Source organism: Salvelinus fontinalis, unplaced genomic scaffold (genome assembly GCF_029448725.1).
Source record: "Salvelinus fontinalis isolate EN_2023a unplaced genomic scaffold, ASM2944872v1 scaffold_1738, whole genome shotgun sequence".
NCBI classification, from domain to species: Eukaryota; Metazoa; Chordata; class Actinopteri; order Salmoniformes; family Salmonidae; genus Salvelinus; species Salvelinus fontinalis.
The window spans coordinates 4,185-22,500 of record NW_026601947.1 but is presented as its reverse complement, the minus strand read 5'-3'; the positions used below and the strand labels follow the sequence as shown (position 1 = coordinate 22,500).

The 18,316-nt window shown below is 45.2% G+C and overlaps 1 protein-coding gene across 1 annotated transcript in view; it reads left to right on the top strand.

Annotated features, from left to right (window-relative positions):
• Window positions 1-9,090, top strand: part of LOC129849847 (replication factor C subunit 1-like) — a 10,967-nt gene extending 1,877 nt beyond the window's left edge. Inside the window, exons 3-5 of the mRNA XM_055916586.1 lie at window positions 1-60; window positions 1,871-2,053; window positions 8,456-9,090. The exon at window positions 1-60 is cut by the window's left edge and continues 154 nt beyond it. Of these exons, the coding sequence (XP_055772561.1) occupies window positions 1-60; window positions 1,871-2,053; window positions 8,456-8,554 (342 nt within the window). The 3' untranslated portion in view covers window positions 8,555-9,090. The remainder of the gene's footprint in view (window positions 61-1,870; window positions 2,054-8,455) is intronic.
• Window positions 9,091-18,316: the final 9,226 nt, after the last annotated feature.

The window sequence follows — 18,316 nt, the reverse complement described above, 5'->3', positions numbered from 1 at the left end:
CTCATGGAGATCAGCCTCTGGGGGGGCCAGCCTGACCCCTACGCTAAACTAGACCCCAAGGTCAGAGGGAACAGGGGGAGGGGTGGGAGCGTGACCCCTGGGATGTTAATGATGGTGTTAATCTAATCTGTGATTGTAATAATGGTGTTATTCTAATCTGTGATTGTAATCATGGTGTTATTCTAATCTGTGATTGTAATAATGGTGTTATTCTAATCTGTGATTGTAATAATGGTGTTAATCTAATCTGTGATTGTAATAATGGTGTTACTCTAATCTGTGATTGTAATAATGGTGTTAATCTCATCTGTGATTGTAATAATGGTGTTAATCTGATTGTAATAATGGTGTTAATCTCATATGTGATTGTAATAATGGTGTTAATCTGATTGTAATAATGGTGTTAATCTAATCTGTGATTGTAATAATGGTGTTAATCTCATATGTGATTGTAATAATGGTGTTATTCTAATCTGTGATTGTAATAATGGTGTTAATCTAATCTGTGATTGTAATGATGGTGTTAATCTGATTGTAATAATGGTGTTAATCTAATCTGTGATTGTAATAATGGTGTTAATCTCATCTGTGATTGTAATAATGGTGTTAATCTGATTGTAATAATGGTGTTAATCTCATATGTGATTGTAATAATGGTGTTATTCTAATCTGTGATTGTAATAATGGTGTTAATCTAATCTGTGATTGTAATAATGGTGTTAATCTGATTGTAATAATGGTGTTAATATAATCTGTGATTGTAATAATGGTGTTAATCTCATCTGTGATTGTAATCATGGTGTTAATCTCATCTGTGATTGTAATAATGGTGTTAATCTCATCTGTGATTGTAATAATGGTGTTAATCTGATTGTAATAATGGTGTCAATCTAATCTGTGATTGTAATAATGGTGTTAATCTAATCTGTGATTGTAATAATGGTGTTAATCTGATTGTAATAATGGTGTTAATCTCATCTGTGATTGTAATAATGGTGTTATTCTAATCTGTGATTGTAATAATGGTGTTAATCTAATCTGTGATTGTAATAATGGTGTTAATCTGATTGTAATAATGGTGTTACTCTAATCTGTGATTGTAATAATGGTGTTAATCTGATTGTAATAATGGTGTTAATCTGATTGTAATAATGGTGTTAATCTAATCTGTGATTGTAATAATGGTGTTAATCTCATCTGTGATTGTAATCATGGTGTTAATCTCATCTGTGATTGTAATAATGGTGTCAATCTAATCTGTGATTGTAATAATGGTGTTAATCTAATCTGTGATTGTAATAATGGTGTTAATCTAATCTGTGATTGTAATAATGGTGTTAATCTCATCTGTGATTGTAATAATGGTGTTAATCTCATCTGTGATTGTAATAATGGTGTTAATCTGATTGTAATAATGGTGTTAATCTCATCTGTGATTGTAATAATGGTGTTATTCTAATCTGTGATTGTAATCATGGTGTTAATCTAATCTGTGATTGTAATCATGGTGTTAATCTGATTGTAATAATGGTGTTAATCTGATTGTAATAATGGTGTTAATCTAATCTGTGATTGTAATAATGGTGTTAATCTCATCTGTGATTGTAATAATGGCGTTACTCTAATCTGTGATTGTAATAATGGTGTTATTCTAATCTGTGATTGTAATAATGGTGTTAATCTAATCTGTGATTGTAATAATGGTGTTAATCTGATTGTAATAATGGTGTTACTCTAATCTGTGATTGTAATAATGGTGTTAATCTAATCTGTGATTGTAATCATGGTGTTATTCTGATTGTAATAATGGTGTTAATCTAATCTGTGATTGTAATAATGGTGTTATTCTAATCTGTGATTGTAATAATAGGTGAAGTCAGCGTTCACGAGGGCCTATAACCGGGAGTCCCACCTGACACCCTACTCCCTCCAACCAATCAAGAAGGGCCGTCGTGGCGGGGGAGTGGAGGCAGAACTGGGAGGAGAGGGGCAAGAGGAACAGCCTGAGGAAGAGGAGGAGGAAGAAGGTGTTGCAGCTGACGCCATGATCAAAGTAAGGAGGAACACACTTCTAGACGGTCCCAATTATAAATTCACCCCCACTTTTCTGAAATAGTTTACAATTTTTATTTTTCAAATTACTGGAGAAGAAATGTTAAATTATTTAATGGTCGGCTGCCCCATAGAACCATCTTCTCTGGTGGTTTTAAACGACCTATTGTGGCATCGATATGAGTCAGAAACATTCATTCTAGTGTGTCAAAATCTACTAGAAAGTGTAAATAGGATAATTTTGGTCATAAAGTCAATCTCGTCCGAGTTTGGTTAAGTGACTGTCTTGATTAACTTGAGGGTTTGGTTTGGGATTACAATCATGTCAACAATTCATGTCCCCCTTTTACCTATTAACACGTGGTAGCACTGTGTTATCTGGAAAAGACTGGGCCAGTTTGATTTGCATGCTATGCTAGCGTAGTTTAACATAATTTTAGGACCAAGCTATGCTAGCTAGCTGCTGTCAGCTTGGTTAAACACAAGGTCAGGGCTATGCTAGCTAGCTGCTGTCAGCTTGGCTAAACACAAGGTCAGGACCAAGCTATGCTAGCTAGCTGCTGTCAGCTTGGCTAAACACAAGGTCAGGACCAAGCTATGCTAGCTAGCTGCTGTCAGCTTGGCTAAACACAAGGTCAGGGACAAGCTATGCTAGCTAGCTGCTGTCAGCTTGGCTAAACACAAGGTCAGGGCTATGCTAGCTAGCTGCTGTCAGCTTGGTTAAACACAAGGTCAGGGACAAGCTATGCTAGCTAGCTGCTGTCAGCTTGGTTAAACACAAGGTCAGGGACAAGCTATGCTAGCTAGCTGCTGTCAGCTTGGTTAAACACAAGGTCAGGACCAAGCTATGCTAGCTAGCTGCTGTCAGCTTGGTTAAACACAAGGATGGGGCTATGCTATGCTATGCTAGCTAGCTGCTGTCAGCTTGGCTAAACACAAGGTCAGGACCAAGCTATGCTAGCTAGCTGCTGTCAGCTTGGCTAAACACAAGGTCAGGGACAAGCTATGCTAGCTAGCTGCTGTCAGCTTGGTTAAACACAAGGTCAGGGACAAGCTATGCTAGCTAGCTGCTGTCAGCTTGGTTAAACACAAGGATGGGGCTATGCTATGCTATGCTAGCTAGCTGCTGTCAGCTTGGCTAAACACAAGGATGGGGCTATGCTATGCTAGCTAGCTGCTGTCAGCTTGGCTAAACACAAGGATGGGGCTATGCTATGCTATGCTAGCTAGCTGCTGTCAGCTTGGCTAAACACAAGGATGGGGCTATGCTATGCTAGCTAGCTGCTGTCAGCTTGGCTAAACACAAGGATGGGGCTATGCTATGCTATGCTAGCTAGCTGCTGTCAGCTTGGCTAAACACAAGGATGGGGCTATGCTATGCTATGCTAGCTAGCTGCTGTCAGCTTGGCTAAACACAAGGATGGGGCTATGCTATGCTAGCTAGCTGCTGTCAGCTTGGCTAAACACAAGGATGGGGCTATGCTATGCTAGCTAGCTGCTGTCAGCTTGGTTAAACACAAGGTTGGGGATGGCTTGACTTTCTATTCACCCCTTCCTCTCTACTTTATGTTAGCCCTTGTTTGTTGTGATTGGACGAACGAAGACACACCCCAAAAACACCCACATCAAACCACACGCCCAAGACAACTCTCGTTTGCCTTCAGCCACTAGCGTTTCATAATGAGCATTGGTGAAAAATTAGGCCAAATCAGGAAGTGCACTTCTCCTTTAAGAAAAGTTCAAGGGTGCCCATGTAATTGTCTGGGGCTGCACATACACCCAGTGGTGGGAAAAGTAACCTATTGTCATATTGGAGTAAAAGTAAAGATACCTTTTAATAGAAAATGACTCAAATAAAAGTAAAAGTCACCCAGCAAAATACTACTTGCTTAAAAGTAAAAAAAAAAAAAGTATTGGGTTTTATATATATACTTAAGTATCAAAGGTAAATGTATTTGCTAATATATACTTAATAAAATCATTTCACATTTCTTATATTAAACAAACCAGGCGGCACTATTTTCATGTTTCTTTTTAAATATATGGATAGCCAGGGTTACACTCAGACATCATTTGCAAATGAAGCATATGGGGGCCATAGGGATGACCAGGGATGTTCTCTGTTTAGTGAGTCCTCCAGATCAGAGGCAGTAGGGATGACCAGGGATGTTCTCTGTTTAGTGAGTCCACCAGATCAGAGGCAGTAGGGATGACCAGGGATGTTCTCTGTTTAGTGAGTCCTCCAGATCAGAGGCAGTAGGGATGACCAGGGATGTTCTCTGTTTAGTGAGTCCTCCAGATCAGAGGCAGTAGGGATGACCAGGGATGTTCTCTGTTTAGTGAGTCCTCCAGATCAGAGGCAGTAGGGATGACCAGGGATGTTCTCTGTTTAGTGAGTCCTCCAGATCAGAGGCAGTAGGGATGACCAGGGATGTTCTCTGTTTAGTGAGTCCGCCAGATCAGAGGCAGTAGGGATGACCAGGGATGTTCTCTGTTTAGTGAGTCCTCCAGATCAGAGGCAGTAGGGATGACCAGGGATGTTCTCTGTTTAGTGAGTCCTCCAGATCAGAGGCCGTAGGGATGACCAGGGATGTTCTCTCGATAAGTACATCAATTGGTTCTGGCAGCTCTGTGATGATGTGCTGGGTGGATTTACCTGACGTGGTTTAGGTCCACCAAGCCTTTAGAGGGCAAGAAAACGCCAAGAAATACACAGACATTCTGAGTGATCACCTTCAACCAATGGAGAATCATTTCTATCCAGATGGGAGTGGTCTCTTCCAGGATAACAACGCCCCCCTATCCCACAGGACACCAGTGGTCTCTTCCAGGATAACAACGCCCCCCTATCCCACAGGACACCAGTGGTCTCTTCCAGGATAACAACGCCCCCCTATCCCACAGGACACCAGTGGTCTCTTCCAGGATAACAACGCCCCCCCCCACCCACCCATCCCACAGGACACCAGTGGTCTCTTCCAGGATAACAACCCCCCCATCCCAGAGGACACCAGTGGTCTCTTCCAGGATAACAATGCCCCCCCATCCCACAGGACACCAGTGGTCTCTTCCAGGATAACAACACCCCCCCATCCCACAGGACACCAGTGGTCTCTTCCAGGTTAACAACGCCCCCCCATCCCACAGGACACCAGTGGTCTCTTCCAGGATAACAACCCCCCCATCCCAGAGGACACCAGTGGTCTCTTCCAGGATAACAATGCCCCCCCATCCCACAGGACACCAGTGGTCTCTTCCAGGATAACAACGCCCCCCCCCACACACCCATCCCACAGGACACCAGTGGTCTCTTCCAGGATAACAACGCCCCCCCCCACCCACCCATCCCACAGGACACCAGTGGTCTCTTCCAGGTTAACAACGCCCCCCCATCCCACAGGACACCAGTGGTCTCTTCCAGGATAACAACCCCCCCATCCCAGAGGACACCAGTGGTCTCTTCCAGGATAACAACACCCCCCCATCCCACAGGACACCAGTGGTCTCTTCCAGGATAACAACGCCCCCCCCCCCCCCCCCCCCCCCCATCCCACAGGACACCAGTGGTCTCTTCCAGGATAACAACGCCCCCCCCCCAAACCCCCCCCCGCATCCCACAGGACACCAGTGGTCTCTTCCAGGATAACAACGCCCCCCCCCCCCCCCCCCCCCCATCCCACAGGACACCAGTGGTCTCTTCCAGGATAACAACGCCCCCACCCCCCCCCCCCCCCATCCCACAGGACACCAGTGGTCTCTTCCAGGATAACAGCGCCCCCCCATCCCACAGGACACCAGTGGTCTCTTCCAGGATAACAACGCCCCCCCCCCACCCACCCATCCCAGAGGACACCAGTGGTCTCTTCCAGGATAACAACGCCCCCCCATCCCACAGGACACCAGTGGTCTCTTCCAGGATAACAACGCCCCCCCTATCCCACAGGACACCAGTGGTCTCTTCCAGGATAACAACGCCCCCCCATCCCACAGGACACCAGTGGTCTCTTCCAGGATATTAACACCCCCCCATCCCACAGGACACCAGTGGTCTCTTCCAGGATAACAATGCCCCCCCATCCCACAGGACACCAGTGGTCTCTTCCAGGATAACAACGCCCCCCCATCCCACAGGACACCAGTGGTCTCTTCCAGGATAACAACCCCCCCATCCCAGAGGACACCAGTGGTCTCTTCCAGGATAACAATGCCCCCCCATCCCACAGGACACCAGTGGTCTCTTCCAGGATAACAACGCCCCCCCCCCCCCCATCCCACAGGACACCAGTGGTCTCTTCCAGGATAACAACGCCCCCCCCCATCCCACAGGACACCAGTGGTCTCTTCCAGGATAACAACGCCCCCACCCCCCCCCCCCCCCATCCCACAGGACACCAGTGGTCTCTTCCAGGATAACAGCGCCCCCCCATCCCACAGGACACCAGTGGTCTCTTCCAGGATAACAACGCCCCCCCCCCACCCACCCATCCCAGAGGACACCAGTGGTCTCTTCCAGGATAACAACGCCCCCCCATCCCACAGGACACCAGTGGTCTCTTCCAGGATAACAACGCCCCCCCCCCCCATCCCACAGGACACCAGTGGTCTCTTCCAGGATAACAACGCCCCCCCATCCCACAGGACACCAGTGGTCTCTTCCAGGATAACAACGCCCCCCCTATCCCACAGGACACCAGTGGTCTCTTCCAGGATAACAACGCCCCCCCATCCCACAGGACACCAGTGGTCTCTTCCAGGATATTAACACCCCCCCATCCCACAGGACACCAGTGGTCTCTTCCAGGATAACAATGCCCCCCCATCCCACAGGACACCAGTGGTCTCTTCCAGGATAACAACGCCCCCCCATCCCACAGGACACCAGTGGTCTCTTCCAGGATAACAACCCCCCCATCCCAGAGGACACCAGTGGTCTCTTCCAGGATAACAATGCCCCCCCATCCCACAGGACACCAGTGGTCTCTTCCAGGATAACAACGCCCCCCCCCCCCCCCATCCCACAGGACACCAGTGGTCTCTTCCAGGATAACAACGCCCCCCCCCATCCCACAGGACACCAGTGGTCTCTTCCAGGATAACAACCCCCCCCCCCCATCCCACAGGACACCAGTGGTCTCTTCCAGGATAACAACGCCCCCCCCATCCCACAGGACACCAGTGGTCTCTTCCAGGATAACAACGCCCCCCCCATTACCCCCCCATCCCACAGGACACCAGTGGTCACTGAATGGTGTTTGAGGAAGATGAAACCCATGTAAACCGTATGCCCTGGTCGTCTCAGTCACCAGATCTCAACCCAGTTTAATACTTATGGGAGATTCTGGAGCGGCGCCTGAGGCAGCGTCTTTACCAAAAACATGGACTTTTCTGGTGGTAGAATGAGGTCACATCCTTCCAATAGAGTTTCAGACACTTCTAGAATCCATGTCGAAGTGCATTGGAGCTGTTCTGGTTGGTGGTGACCCAACGACCTGTTAACACAACGACCTGTTAACACACTATATGTTGGTGTTTCCATTATTTTGGTGTTTCCATTATTTTTGGTGTTTCCATTATTTTTGGTGTTTCCATTATTTTTGGTGTTTCCATTATTTTGGCAGTTACCTGTACATACTGTGTACACACACACACACACACACACACACACACACACACACGCGTGTATATACACATATTCTCGTTCAGACAGACAGACAATCCATTCCTTGACCTGAATATAGCACTGGATAATAACTTTTCTGTTTCTCCCTCCCCTCTCCTCTCCCCCTGTTTCTCCCTCCCTGTCTCTCCCTCCCTCTCCTCCCTGTTTCTCCCTCCCGCTCCTCTCCCCCCTGTTTCTCCCTCCCTCTCCTCTCCTCTCCCCCCTGTTTCTCACTCCCTCTCCTCTCCTCTCCCCCCTGTTTCTCCCTCCCTCTCCTCTCCTCTCCCCCCTGTTTCTCCCTCCCTCTCCTCCCCTCTCCCCCCTGTTTCTCCCTCCCTCTCCTCTCCTCTCCCCCCTGTTTCTCCCTCCCTCTCCTCTCCTCTCCCCCCTGTTTCTCCCTCCCTCTCCTCTCCTCTCCCCCCTGTTTCTCCCTCCCTCTCCTCTCCTCTCCCCCCTGTTTCTCCCTCCCTCTCCTCTCCTCTCCCCCCTGTTTCTCCCTCCCTCTCCTCTCCCCCCTGTTTCTCCCTCCCTCTCCTCTCCCCCCTGTTTCTCCCTCCCTCTCCTCTCCCCCCTGTTTCTCCCTCCCTCTCCTCTCCCCCCTGTTTCTCCCTCCCTCTCCTCTCCCCCCTGTTTCTCCCTCCCTCTCCTCTCCCCCCTGTTTCTCCCTCCCTCTCCTCTCCCCCCTGTTTCTCCCTCCCTCTCCTCTCCCCCCTGTTTCTCCCTCCCCTCGCCTTTCCACATCAGAAGAAGGCCAAGCCCTCCAAGGAGCCCAAGAAGGACAAGACAACAGCCGGGGATTCTGGGAAGGGAAAGGGCAAAGGCAAGGGCAAAGCCAGGAAGTGACCCCTAACCTCTGAGACAACCAACCCCCCCTCCCAGCCCAACAAACCTCTTCTCTCACCCGCTGAAGAACAAACCCCTAAACTGTGTGACGACCACCTACCTGGTCTTTATCAACGGAGTGAGCTGAGACAAAAACCTGGCTCTCCTCTTGAACCCTTTATAAACTTAGGTGTGCATCCCAAAGGGGACCCTATATAGTGCACTACTTTTGACCAGAGTCCTATAGGCCCTGGTCAAAAGTAGTGCACTATGTAGGGAATAGGGTCCCCTTTGGGATTACCCTATATCATGTTAGCGCTGTGGATTTGGAAAGGTCTGAATGATGACTGTGTGTGTGTGTGTGTCATGTAAATATGTACCTTGTAGTATATAAAGATGCAGTAGTTTTCTAGTGCTCATGGGATACGGCACCTATCTCGTCTAAACCGCCGCGACCAACCGATGGATCAGAGGACGGCAAAATAGTTCTGTTTTTCTGTTGTTGTTGTTGTTGTTGTAAAGATATTCACTGATAAACGACGTCTGTGTTTATGGTATTGTGGTGTGACGTGGTTTCTCTCTGTGTTTACGGTTGAAATACAGTCTCTTGATCTGCATGGGTAAGATATTGTTGTTAAAACGATCAATTAGTGGGTATTTACAGTACCAGTCAAGTTTGGACACACCGACTCATTCCAGGGTTTTTATTTATTTTTACTATTTCTACATTGTAGAATAATAATGAAGACATAAAAACTATGAAATAACACATATGGAATCATGTAGTAACCAAAAAAGTGTTAAACAAATCAAGATATATTTGAGATTCTTCAAAGTAGCCTTGATGACAACTTTGCATACCTCTTGACATTCTCTCAACCAAACTTCATGAGGTAGTCACCTGGAATGCATTTCAATTAACGGGTGTGCCTTGTTAAAAGTTAATTTGTGGAATTTCTTTCCTCGATGTGTTTGAGCCAATCAGTTGTGTTGTGACAGAAGATAGCCCTATTTGGTAAAAGACCAAGTCCATATTATGTCAAGAACAGCTCAAATAAGCAAAGAGAAACGACATGAAGGTCAGTCAATCCGGAAAATGTCAAGAACTTTTAAAGTTTCTTCAAGTGCAGTCGCAAAAACCATCAAGCGCTATGATGAAACTGGTTCTCATAAGGACCGCCACAGGAAAGGAAGACCCAGAGTTACCTCTGCTGCATTAGAGTTACCAGCCTCAGATTGCAGCCCAAATAAATGCTTCACAGAGTTCCAGTAACAGACACATCTCAACATCAACTGTTCAGAGGAGACTACGTGAAATCAGGCCTTCATGGTTGAATTGCTGCAGAGAAACCACCCTTACACACCTCCAGGCTGTGTCAGGGCTATTTGACCAAGAAGGAGAGTGATGGAGTGCTGCATCAGATGACCTGGCCTCCACAATCACTCGACCTCAACCCAATTAAGATGGTTTGGGATGAGTTGAACCACAGAGTGAAGGAAAAGCAGCCAACAAGCGCTCAGCATATGTGGGAACTCCTTCAAGGCTAGTAGGAAGGGAAGCGCTACTAAGGTCCACCATAGTACATTTTGGTAAAAGGGGTAAATTGGTCATCAAAAAGAAAGGAGGACCAAGGCACTCTTTATATAATTAATTAAAATGCCTTTATTATTATGGCATGTTCAACAGAAACAAAGTTTTTAAAAAAGCAACGCGTTTCGGCTGCATGGCCTTTGTCAGGGAGTACCAAAAAAAAAAGAAAGAGAATACAATGTCCTCTTTTAAACAGCTTTTCCAATTAGCCCTAATTGGAAGAGGGAGTGGTTATCAAATTGATTGGACACACCTAATACTATACACATTAAAAAGCGAAATACTGTAGCTATGTTATCATAAACATACAACTCCAAGCTAGAAGTATCAGAACACTAAAAGGTAGTTTTAACCTTAAATACGACTGGGAGAAGTGTCAAGAATAAGATATCAATATATTCCATAGTCCACTAGAACACAGCACATGAACAACAGTCTAAACATAGCTGAGGGCAATTGAGCAAAATGTCCACTAGATGGCAGCAAATGGACCAATCACGACCCTACAGGAAGGGTGAGACTTCCATATCTCCATTTAAACCAGGGTACTTAGTGACCTGTAGTTTGTAAATCCATATCTTCATTTAAACCAGGGTACTTAGTGACCTGTAGTTTGTAAATCCATATCTTCATTTAAACCAGGGTATTTAGTGGCCTGTAGTTTGTAAATCCGTATCTTCATTTAAACCAGGGTACTTAGTGGCCTGTAGTTTGTAAATCCATACCTTCATTTAAACCAGGGTATTTAGTGGCCTGTAGTTTGTAAATCCATATCTTCATTTAAACCAGGGTATTTAGTGGCCTGTAGTTTGTAAATCCATATCTTCATTTAAACCAGGGTATTTAGTGGCCTGTAGTTTGTAAATCCATATCTTCATTTAAACCAGGGTATTCAGTGGCCTGTAGTTTGTAAATCCATATCTCCATTTAAACCAGGGTATTCAGTGGCCTGTAGTTTGTAAATCCATATCTTCATTTAAACTGGGTACTTAGTGGCCTGTAGTTTGTAAATCCATATCTTCATTTAAACTGGGTACTTAGTGGCCTGTAGTTTGTAAATCCATATCTTCATTTAAACCAGGGTACTTAGTGGCCTGTAGTTTGTAAATCCATATCTTCATTTAAACCAGGGTACTTAGTGGCCTGTAGTTTGTAAATCCATGTCTTCATTTAAACCAGGGTACTTAGTGGCCTGTAGTTTGTAAATCCATACCTTCATTTAAACCAGGGTACTTAGTGGCCTGTAGTTTGTAAATCCATGTCTTCATTTAAACCAGGGTACTTAGTGGCCTGTAGTTTGTAAATCCATATCTTCATTTAAACCAGGGTACTTAGTGGCCTGTAGTTTGTAAATCCATATCTTCATTTAAACCAGGGTACTTAGTGGCCTGTAGTTTGTAAATCCATGTCTTCATTTAAACCAGGGTACTTAGTGGCCTGTAGTTTGTAAATCCATGTCTTCATTTAAACCAGGGTACTTAGTGGCCTGTAGTTTGTAAATCCATGTCTTCATTTAAACCAGGGTACTTAGCGGCCTGTAGTTTGTAAATCCATATCTTCATTTAAACCAGGGTATTTAGTGGCCTGTAGTTTGTAAATCCATGTCTTCATTTAAACCAGGGTACTTAGTGGCCTGTAGTTTGTAAATCCATGTATTCATTTAAACCAGGGTATTTAGTGGCCTGTAGTTTGTAAATCCATATCTTCATTTAAACCAGGGTAGTTAGTGGCCTGTAGTTTGTAAATCCATATCTTCATTTAAACCAGGGTACTTAGTGGCCTGTAGTTTGTAAATCCATGTCTTCATTTAAACCAGGGTACTTAGTGGCCTGTAGTTTGTAAATCCATATCTTCATTTAAACCAGGGTACTTAGTGGCCTGTAGTTTGTAAATCCATATCTTCATTTAAACCAGGGTACTTAGTGGCCTGTAGTTTGTAAATCCATATCTTCATTTAAACCAGGGTACTTAGTGGCCTGTAGTTTGTAAATCCATATCTTCATTTAAACCAGGGTACTTAGTGGCCTGTAGTTTGTAAATCCATATCTTCATTTAAATCAGGGTACTTAGTGGCCTGTAGTTTGTAAATCCATATCTTCATTTAAACCAGGGTACTTAGTGGCCTGTAGTTTGTAAATCCATATCTCCATTTAAACCAGGGTATTTAGTGGCCTGTAGTTTGTAAATCCATATCTTCATTTAAACCAGGGTATTTAGTGGCCTGTAGTTTGTAAATCCATATCTTCATTTAAACCAGGGTATTTAGTGGCCTGTAGTTTGTAAATCCATATCTTCATTTAAACCAGGGTACTTAGTGGCCTGTAGTTTGTAAATCCATATCTCCATTTAAACCAGGGTATTTAGTGGCCTGTAGTTTGTAAATCCATATCTTCATTTAAACCAGGGTATTTAGTGGCCTGTAGTTTGTAAATCCATATCTTCATTTAAACCAGGGTACTTAGTGGCCTGTAGTTTGTAAATCCATATCTTCATTTAAACCAGGGTACTTAGTGGCCTGTAGTTTGTAAATCCATATCTTCATTTAAACCAGGGTACTTAGTGGCCTGTAGTTTGTAAATCCCAAAACTTTCCCTTTGGTTTAACTGTTTGAGATGGTCCTCTTTTCTAATAGAGGCCGGAACATGATCAATACCCATAGCTTGTAGGGAGGCAGGGTTACCATGGTGTAAGGACTTGTAGTGCCTTGCCATGGGGTAGTCTTCATTGCCTACCCGTATGGCGTACTTGTGTTCCGCTAAGCGGTCTTGAAGGCGTCTCTTTGTCCGTCCAATGTAGAACACCTTGCACTGTGGACATTTCAATCTATAGATGACATGAGTGGTTTTGCAGTTAATGAAATGCTTGACGTAATGCTCCATTTTGGAAGCTGTGTCAACAAAATACTTCTTCTGTGCAATATTACTGCAATGGTTGCACTGGTTACATTTAAAAGAGCCCCCGGGTTTGTGGTCAAGCCACGTTTTTTTTTTGAGAGTCACCCGGAAGATAACTGTGGACTAATTTGTCATTTAGGGTAGGACATCTCTTAAAGCTTATGACTGGTGGCTCAGGAAAGACTTGGCGTAGTAGCGTATCACTTTGGATGATTCCCCAATTATTTTTAATGATTATTTTAATGTTCTCTGCTTCAGTGCTGTATTTTGTAACAAAATATACTCTGATGTATCATGAGGCACTCCCCCTTCGCAACAAGTTCTCTCTGTCAAGTAATCCAGCCCTTATACCGGCATCTTTCAGGACCTGAACGCTGTAGCCACGATTTCAAGAAGCGATTCTCCAATTCAGCAGATTCAAGACTGTTGGAAAAGCATTCCAGGTGTAGTTGGTTGAGAGAATGCCAAGAGTGTGCAAAGCTGTCATCAAGGCAAAGGGTGTCTACTTTGAAGAATCTCAAATATAAAATTGATTTTGATTTTTTTCACATTTTTTGGTTACTACATGATTCCATATGTGTTATTTCATAGTTTTGATGTCTTCACTATTATTCTACAATGTAGAAAATAGTAAAAATGAAGGAAAACACTTGAGTGAGTAGGTGTGTCCAAACTTTAGACTGGTACTGTATATATAAATTACACATATATGCACACCTTCAAGAATGCAATACTAGACTATTGAGATGCACCCCTAGGAGACCAAGCTAGTCTATTGAGATGCACCCATAGGAGACCAAGCTAGTCTATTGAGATGCACCCCTAGGAGACCAAGCTAGTCTATTGAGATGCACCCCTAGGAGACAAAGCTAGTCTACTGAGATGCACCCCTAGGAGACCAAGCTAGTCTAATGAGATGCACCCCTAGGAGACAAAGCTAGTCTACTGAGATGCACCCCTAGGAGACCAAGCTAGTCTATTGAGATGCACCCCTAGGAGACCAAGCTAGTCTATTGAGATGCACCCCAAGGAGACCAAGCTAGTCTATTGAGATGCACCCCTAGGAGACCAAGCTAGTCTATTGAGATGAACCCCTAGGAGACCAAGCTAGACTATTGAGATGCACCCCTAGGAGACAGAACTAGACTATTGAGATGCACCCCTAGGAGACAGAACTAGTCTATTGAGATGCACCCCTAGGAGACCAAGCTAGTCTATTGAGATGCACCCCTAGGAGACCAAACTAGACTATTGAGATGCACCCCTAGGAGACCAAGCTAGTCTATTGAGATGTACCCCTAGGAGACCAAGCTAGTCTATTGAGATGCACCCCTAGGAGACCAAGCTAGTCTATTGAGATGCACCCCTAGGAGACCAAGCTAGTCTATTGAGATGCACCCCAAGGAGACCAAGCTAGTCTATTGAGATGCACCCCTAGGAGACCAAGCTAGTCTATTGAGATGCACCCCTAGGGGACCAAGCTAGTCTATTGAGATGCACCCCTAGGAGACCAAGCTAGTCTATTGAGATGCACCCCTAGGAGACCAAGCTAGACTATTGAGATGCACCCCTAGGAGACCAAGCTAGTCTATTGAGATGCACCCCTAGGAGACCAAGCTAGTCTATTGAGATGCACCCCTAGGAGACCAAGCTAGTCTTTTGAGATGCACCCCTAGGAGACCAAACTAGACTATTGAGATGCACCCCTAGGAGACCAAGCTAGTCTATTGAGATGCACCCCTAGGAGACCAAGCTAGTCTATTGAGATGCACCCCTAGGAGACCAAGCTAGTCTTTTGAGATGCACCCCTAGGAGACCAAACTAGACTATTGAGATGCACCCCTAGGAGACCAAGCTAGTCTATTGAGATGCACCCCTAGGAGACCAAGCTAGTCTATTGAGATGCACCCCTAGGGGACCAAGCTAGTCTATTGAGATGCACCCCTAGGAGACCAAGCTAGACTATTGAGATGCACCCCTAGGAGACCAAGCTAGTCTATTGAGATGCACCCCTAGGAGACAGAACTAGACTATTGAGATGCACCCCTAGGAGACCAAGCTAGTCTATTGAGATGCACCCCTAGGAGACAGAACTAGTCTATTGAGATGTACCTCTAGGAGACAGAACTAGTCTGTTGGAATGCACCCCTTGAAGGAGACAGAAGTTTTTTGTATTTAACTAGGCAAGTCAGTTAAGAACAAATTCTTATTTACAATGAGGGGATTCGATCTAGCAATCTTCCGGTGACTGGCCCAACGCTCTAACCACTAGGCTTCCTGCCTCCCGGTAGAGTATTGAGACATGTCCCTATGGAGATTCATCCCTACAAGGCATCTTCTATGAGTCTATTGAGACATGCCCCCTCTTGTTGGTTAATACAGGTGTTTCTCAACCCAGCGGTCTCTGGACAGAACGACCTTCAGTAACTGGAACCATGATGAGGATTGAGGGCTCTAGAGAGGCTGTTAGCTGTTAACTGTTAGCTAGCTAGCCGTTTAGCTTTGTAGCTAGCTATCTTGGACCCCCCCCCCCCCCCCCCCCCCCCCCCCCGCAAAAAAATGAAAGAAAAATAATTACAGTTGTGTTGTAAGTTGTAATTTCCAGATGGGAGAAATGCCCGATCAGTCTTTAATACCTACCGTTAAATAACGGAGATGTGAGTCTTCAGTGACGGTTGGTCGCTCCTTGCTCTGTGAGGTAACTAACGTTATTGTATATAGACAGACCTGAAAATGTCCTTTTCTAAAAAAAGAAGAAAAAAAAAGGTCTACGGGGAGTAGAACAGCGCCACAAAACCAACCAGTGGCCAGGAATATATTACACCCGTAGTGATGAGACTTACCATAGAGAATGAATAGGAAAACTTAAGGAAAATTCAAGCTTTTACTATATCCGGCACTTCCGTAATGGCCTTCTCTCTCCCTCCTCTTTAACGTTCTGCCTCTCCCTTGCTCGTCTAGATTTAGGTTTCATTTAAAGTTTAATTTATTTGCAACAAAGAAAATAAGTGATAGACAACAATACAGATTAAAAACAAGTAAATTAAAAACAGTGTACAGGTGGTTGGAAGCCGAAGGGTTTATAAAAAACCACACCACAAATAAACTATATCTAGATGTCTGTCTCTCTCCCTAGCTCCTTGGTCTCTCTCCTTAGCTCCTTGGTCTCTCTCCCTAGCTCCTTGGTCTCTCTCCCTAGCTCCTTGGTCTCTCTCCCTAGCTCCTTGGTCTCTCTCCCTAGCTCCTTGGTCTCTCTCCCTAGCTCCTTGGTCTCTCTCCCTAGCTCCTTGGTCTCTCTCCCTAGCTCCTTGGTGTCTCTCCCTAGCTCCTTGGTCTCTCTCCTTAGCTCCTTGGTCTCTCTCCCTAGCTCCTTGGTCTCTCTCCCTAGCTCCTTGGTCTCTCTCCTTAGCTCCTTGGTCTCTCTCCCTAGCTCCTTGGTGTCTCTCCCTAGCTCCTTGGTCTCTCTCCCTAGCTCCTTGGTCTCTCTCCTTAGCTCCTTGGTCTCTCTCCCTAGCTCCTTGGTGTCTCTCCCTAGCTCCTTGGTCTCTCTCCCTAGCTCCTTGGTCTCTCTCCCTAGCTCCTTGGTCTCTCTCCCTAGCTCCTTGATCTCTCTCCCTAGCTCCTTGGTCTCTCTCCTTAGCTCCTTGGTCTCTCTCCCTAGCTCCTTGGTCTCTCTCCCTAGCTCCTTGGTGTCTCTCCCTAGCTCCTTGGTCTCTCTCCCTAGCTCCTTGGTCTCTCTCCTTAGCTCCTTGGTCTCTCTCCCTAGCTCCTTGGTCTCTCTCCCTAGCTCCTTGGTCTCTCTCCTCAGCTTATTGAAGGTAGAAAACAACATCTCCACTTCGCTGATCCTCAACACTGGGGCCCCACAAGGGTGCGTTATCAGCCCTCTCCTGTACTCCCTGTTCACCCACGACTGCGTGGCCATGCACGCCTCCCAACTCAATCATCAAGTTTGCGGATGACACTACAGTGGTCGGCTTGATTACCAACAACGACGAGACGGCCTACAGGGAGGAGGTGAGGGGCACTCAGAGTGTGGTGTCAGGAAAATAACCTCACACCCGACGTCAACAAAACAAAGGAGATGATCGTGGACTTCAGGAAACAGCAGAGGGAGCACCCGCCTATCCACATCGACGGGACAGTAGTGGAGAAGGTGGAAAGTTTTAAGTTCCTCGGCGTAAACATCACGGACAAACTGAATTGGTCCACCCACACAGACAGCGTTGTGAAGAAGGCGCAGCAGCGCCTCTTCAACCCCAGGAGGCTGAAGAAAATCAGCTCGTCACCAAAAACACTCACAAACTTTTACAGATGCACCATCGAGAGCATTCTGTCAGGCTGTATCACCGCCTGGTACGGCAACTGCTCCGCCCACAACCGTAAGGCTCTCCAGAGGGTAGTGAGGTCTGCACAACGCATCACCGGGGGCAAACTACCTGCCCTCCAGGACACCTACACCACCCGATGTTACAGGAAGGCCATAAAAGATCATCAAGGACAACAACCACCCGAGCTACTGCCTGTTCACCCCTCTATCATCCAGAAGGCGAGGTCAGTACAGGTGCATCAAAGCAGGGACCGAGAGACTGAAAAACAGCTTCTCAAGGCCATCAGGCTGTTAAACAGCCATCACTAACATTGAGTGGCTGCTGCCAACATACTGACTCAAATCTCTAGCCACTTTAATAATTAAAATTGATGTAATAAATGTATCACTAGTCACTTTAAACAATGCCACTTTATATAATGTTTACATACCCTACATTACTCATCTCATATGTATATACTGTACTCTATACCATCTACTGCATCTTGCCATCTTTATGTAATACATGGACCACTAGCCACTTTAAACAATGCCACTTTAATAATGTTTACATACCCTACATTACTCATCTCATATGTATATGTATATACTGTACTCTATATCATCTACTGCATCTTGATGTAATGTATCACTAGCCACTTTAAACTATGCCACTTTATGTTTACATACCCTACATTACTCATCTCATATGTATATACTGTACTCTATACCATCTACTGCATCTTGCCATCTTGATGTAATGTATCACTAGCCACTTTAAACTATGCCACTTTTAAACTATGCCACTTTATGTTTATATACCCTACATTACTCATCTCATAGGTATATACCGTACTCTATACCATCTACTTGCCGTTCAGTCATCACTCATCCATATATTTATATGTACATATTCTTATTCATTCCTTTACGCTTGTGTGTAAAAGGTAGTTGCTGTTAAATTGTTAGAATACTCGTTGGTTATTACT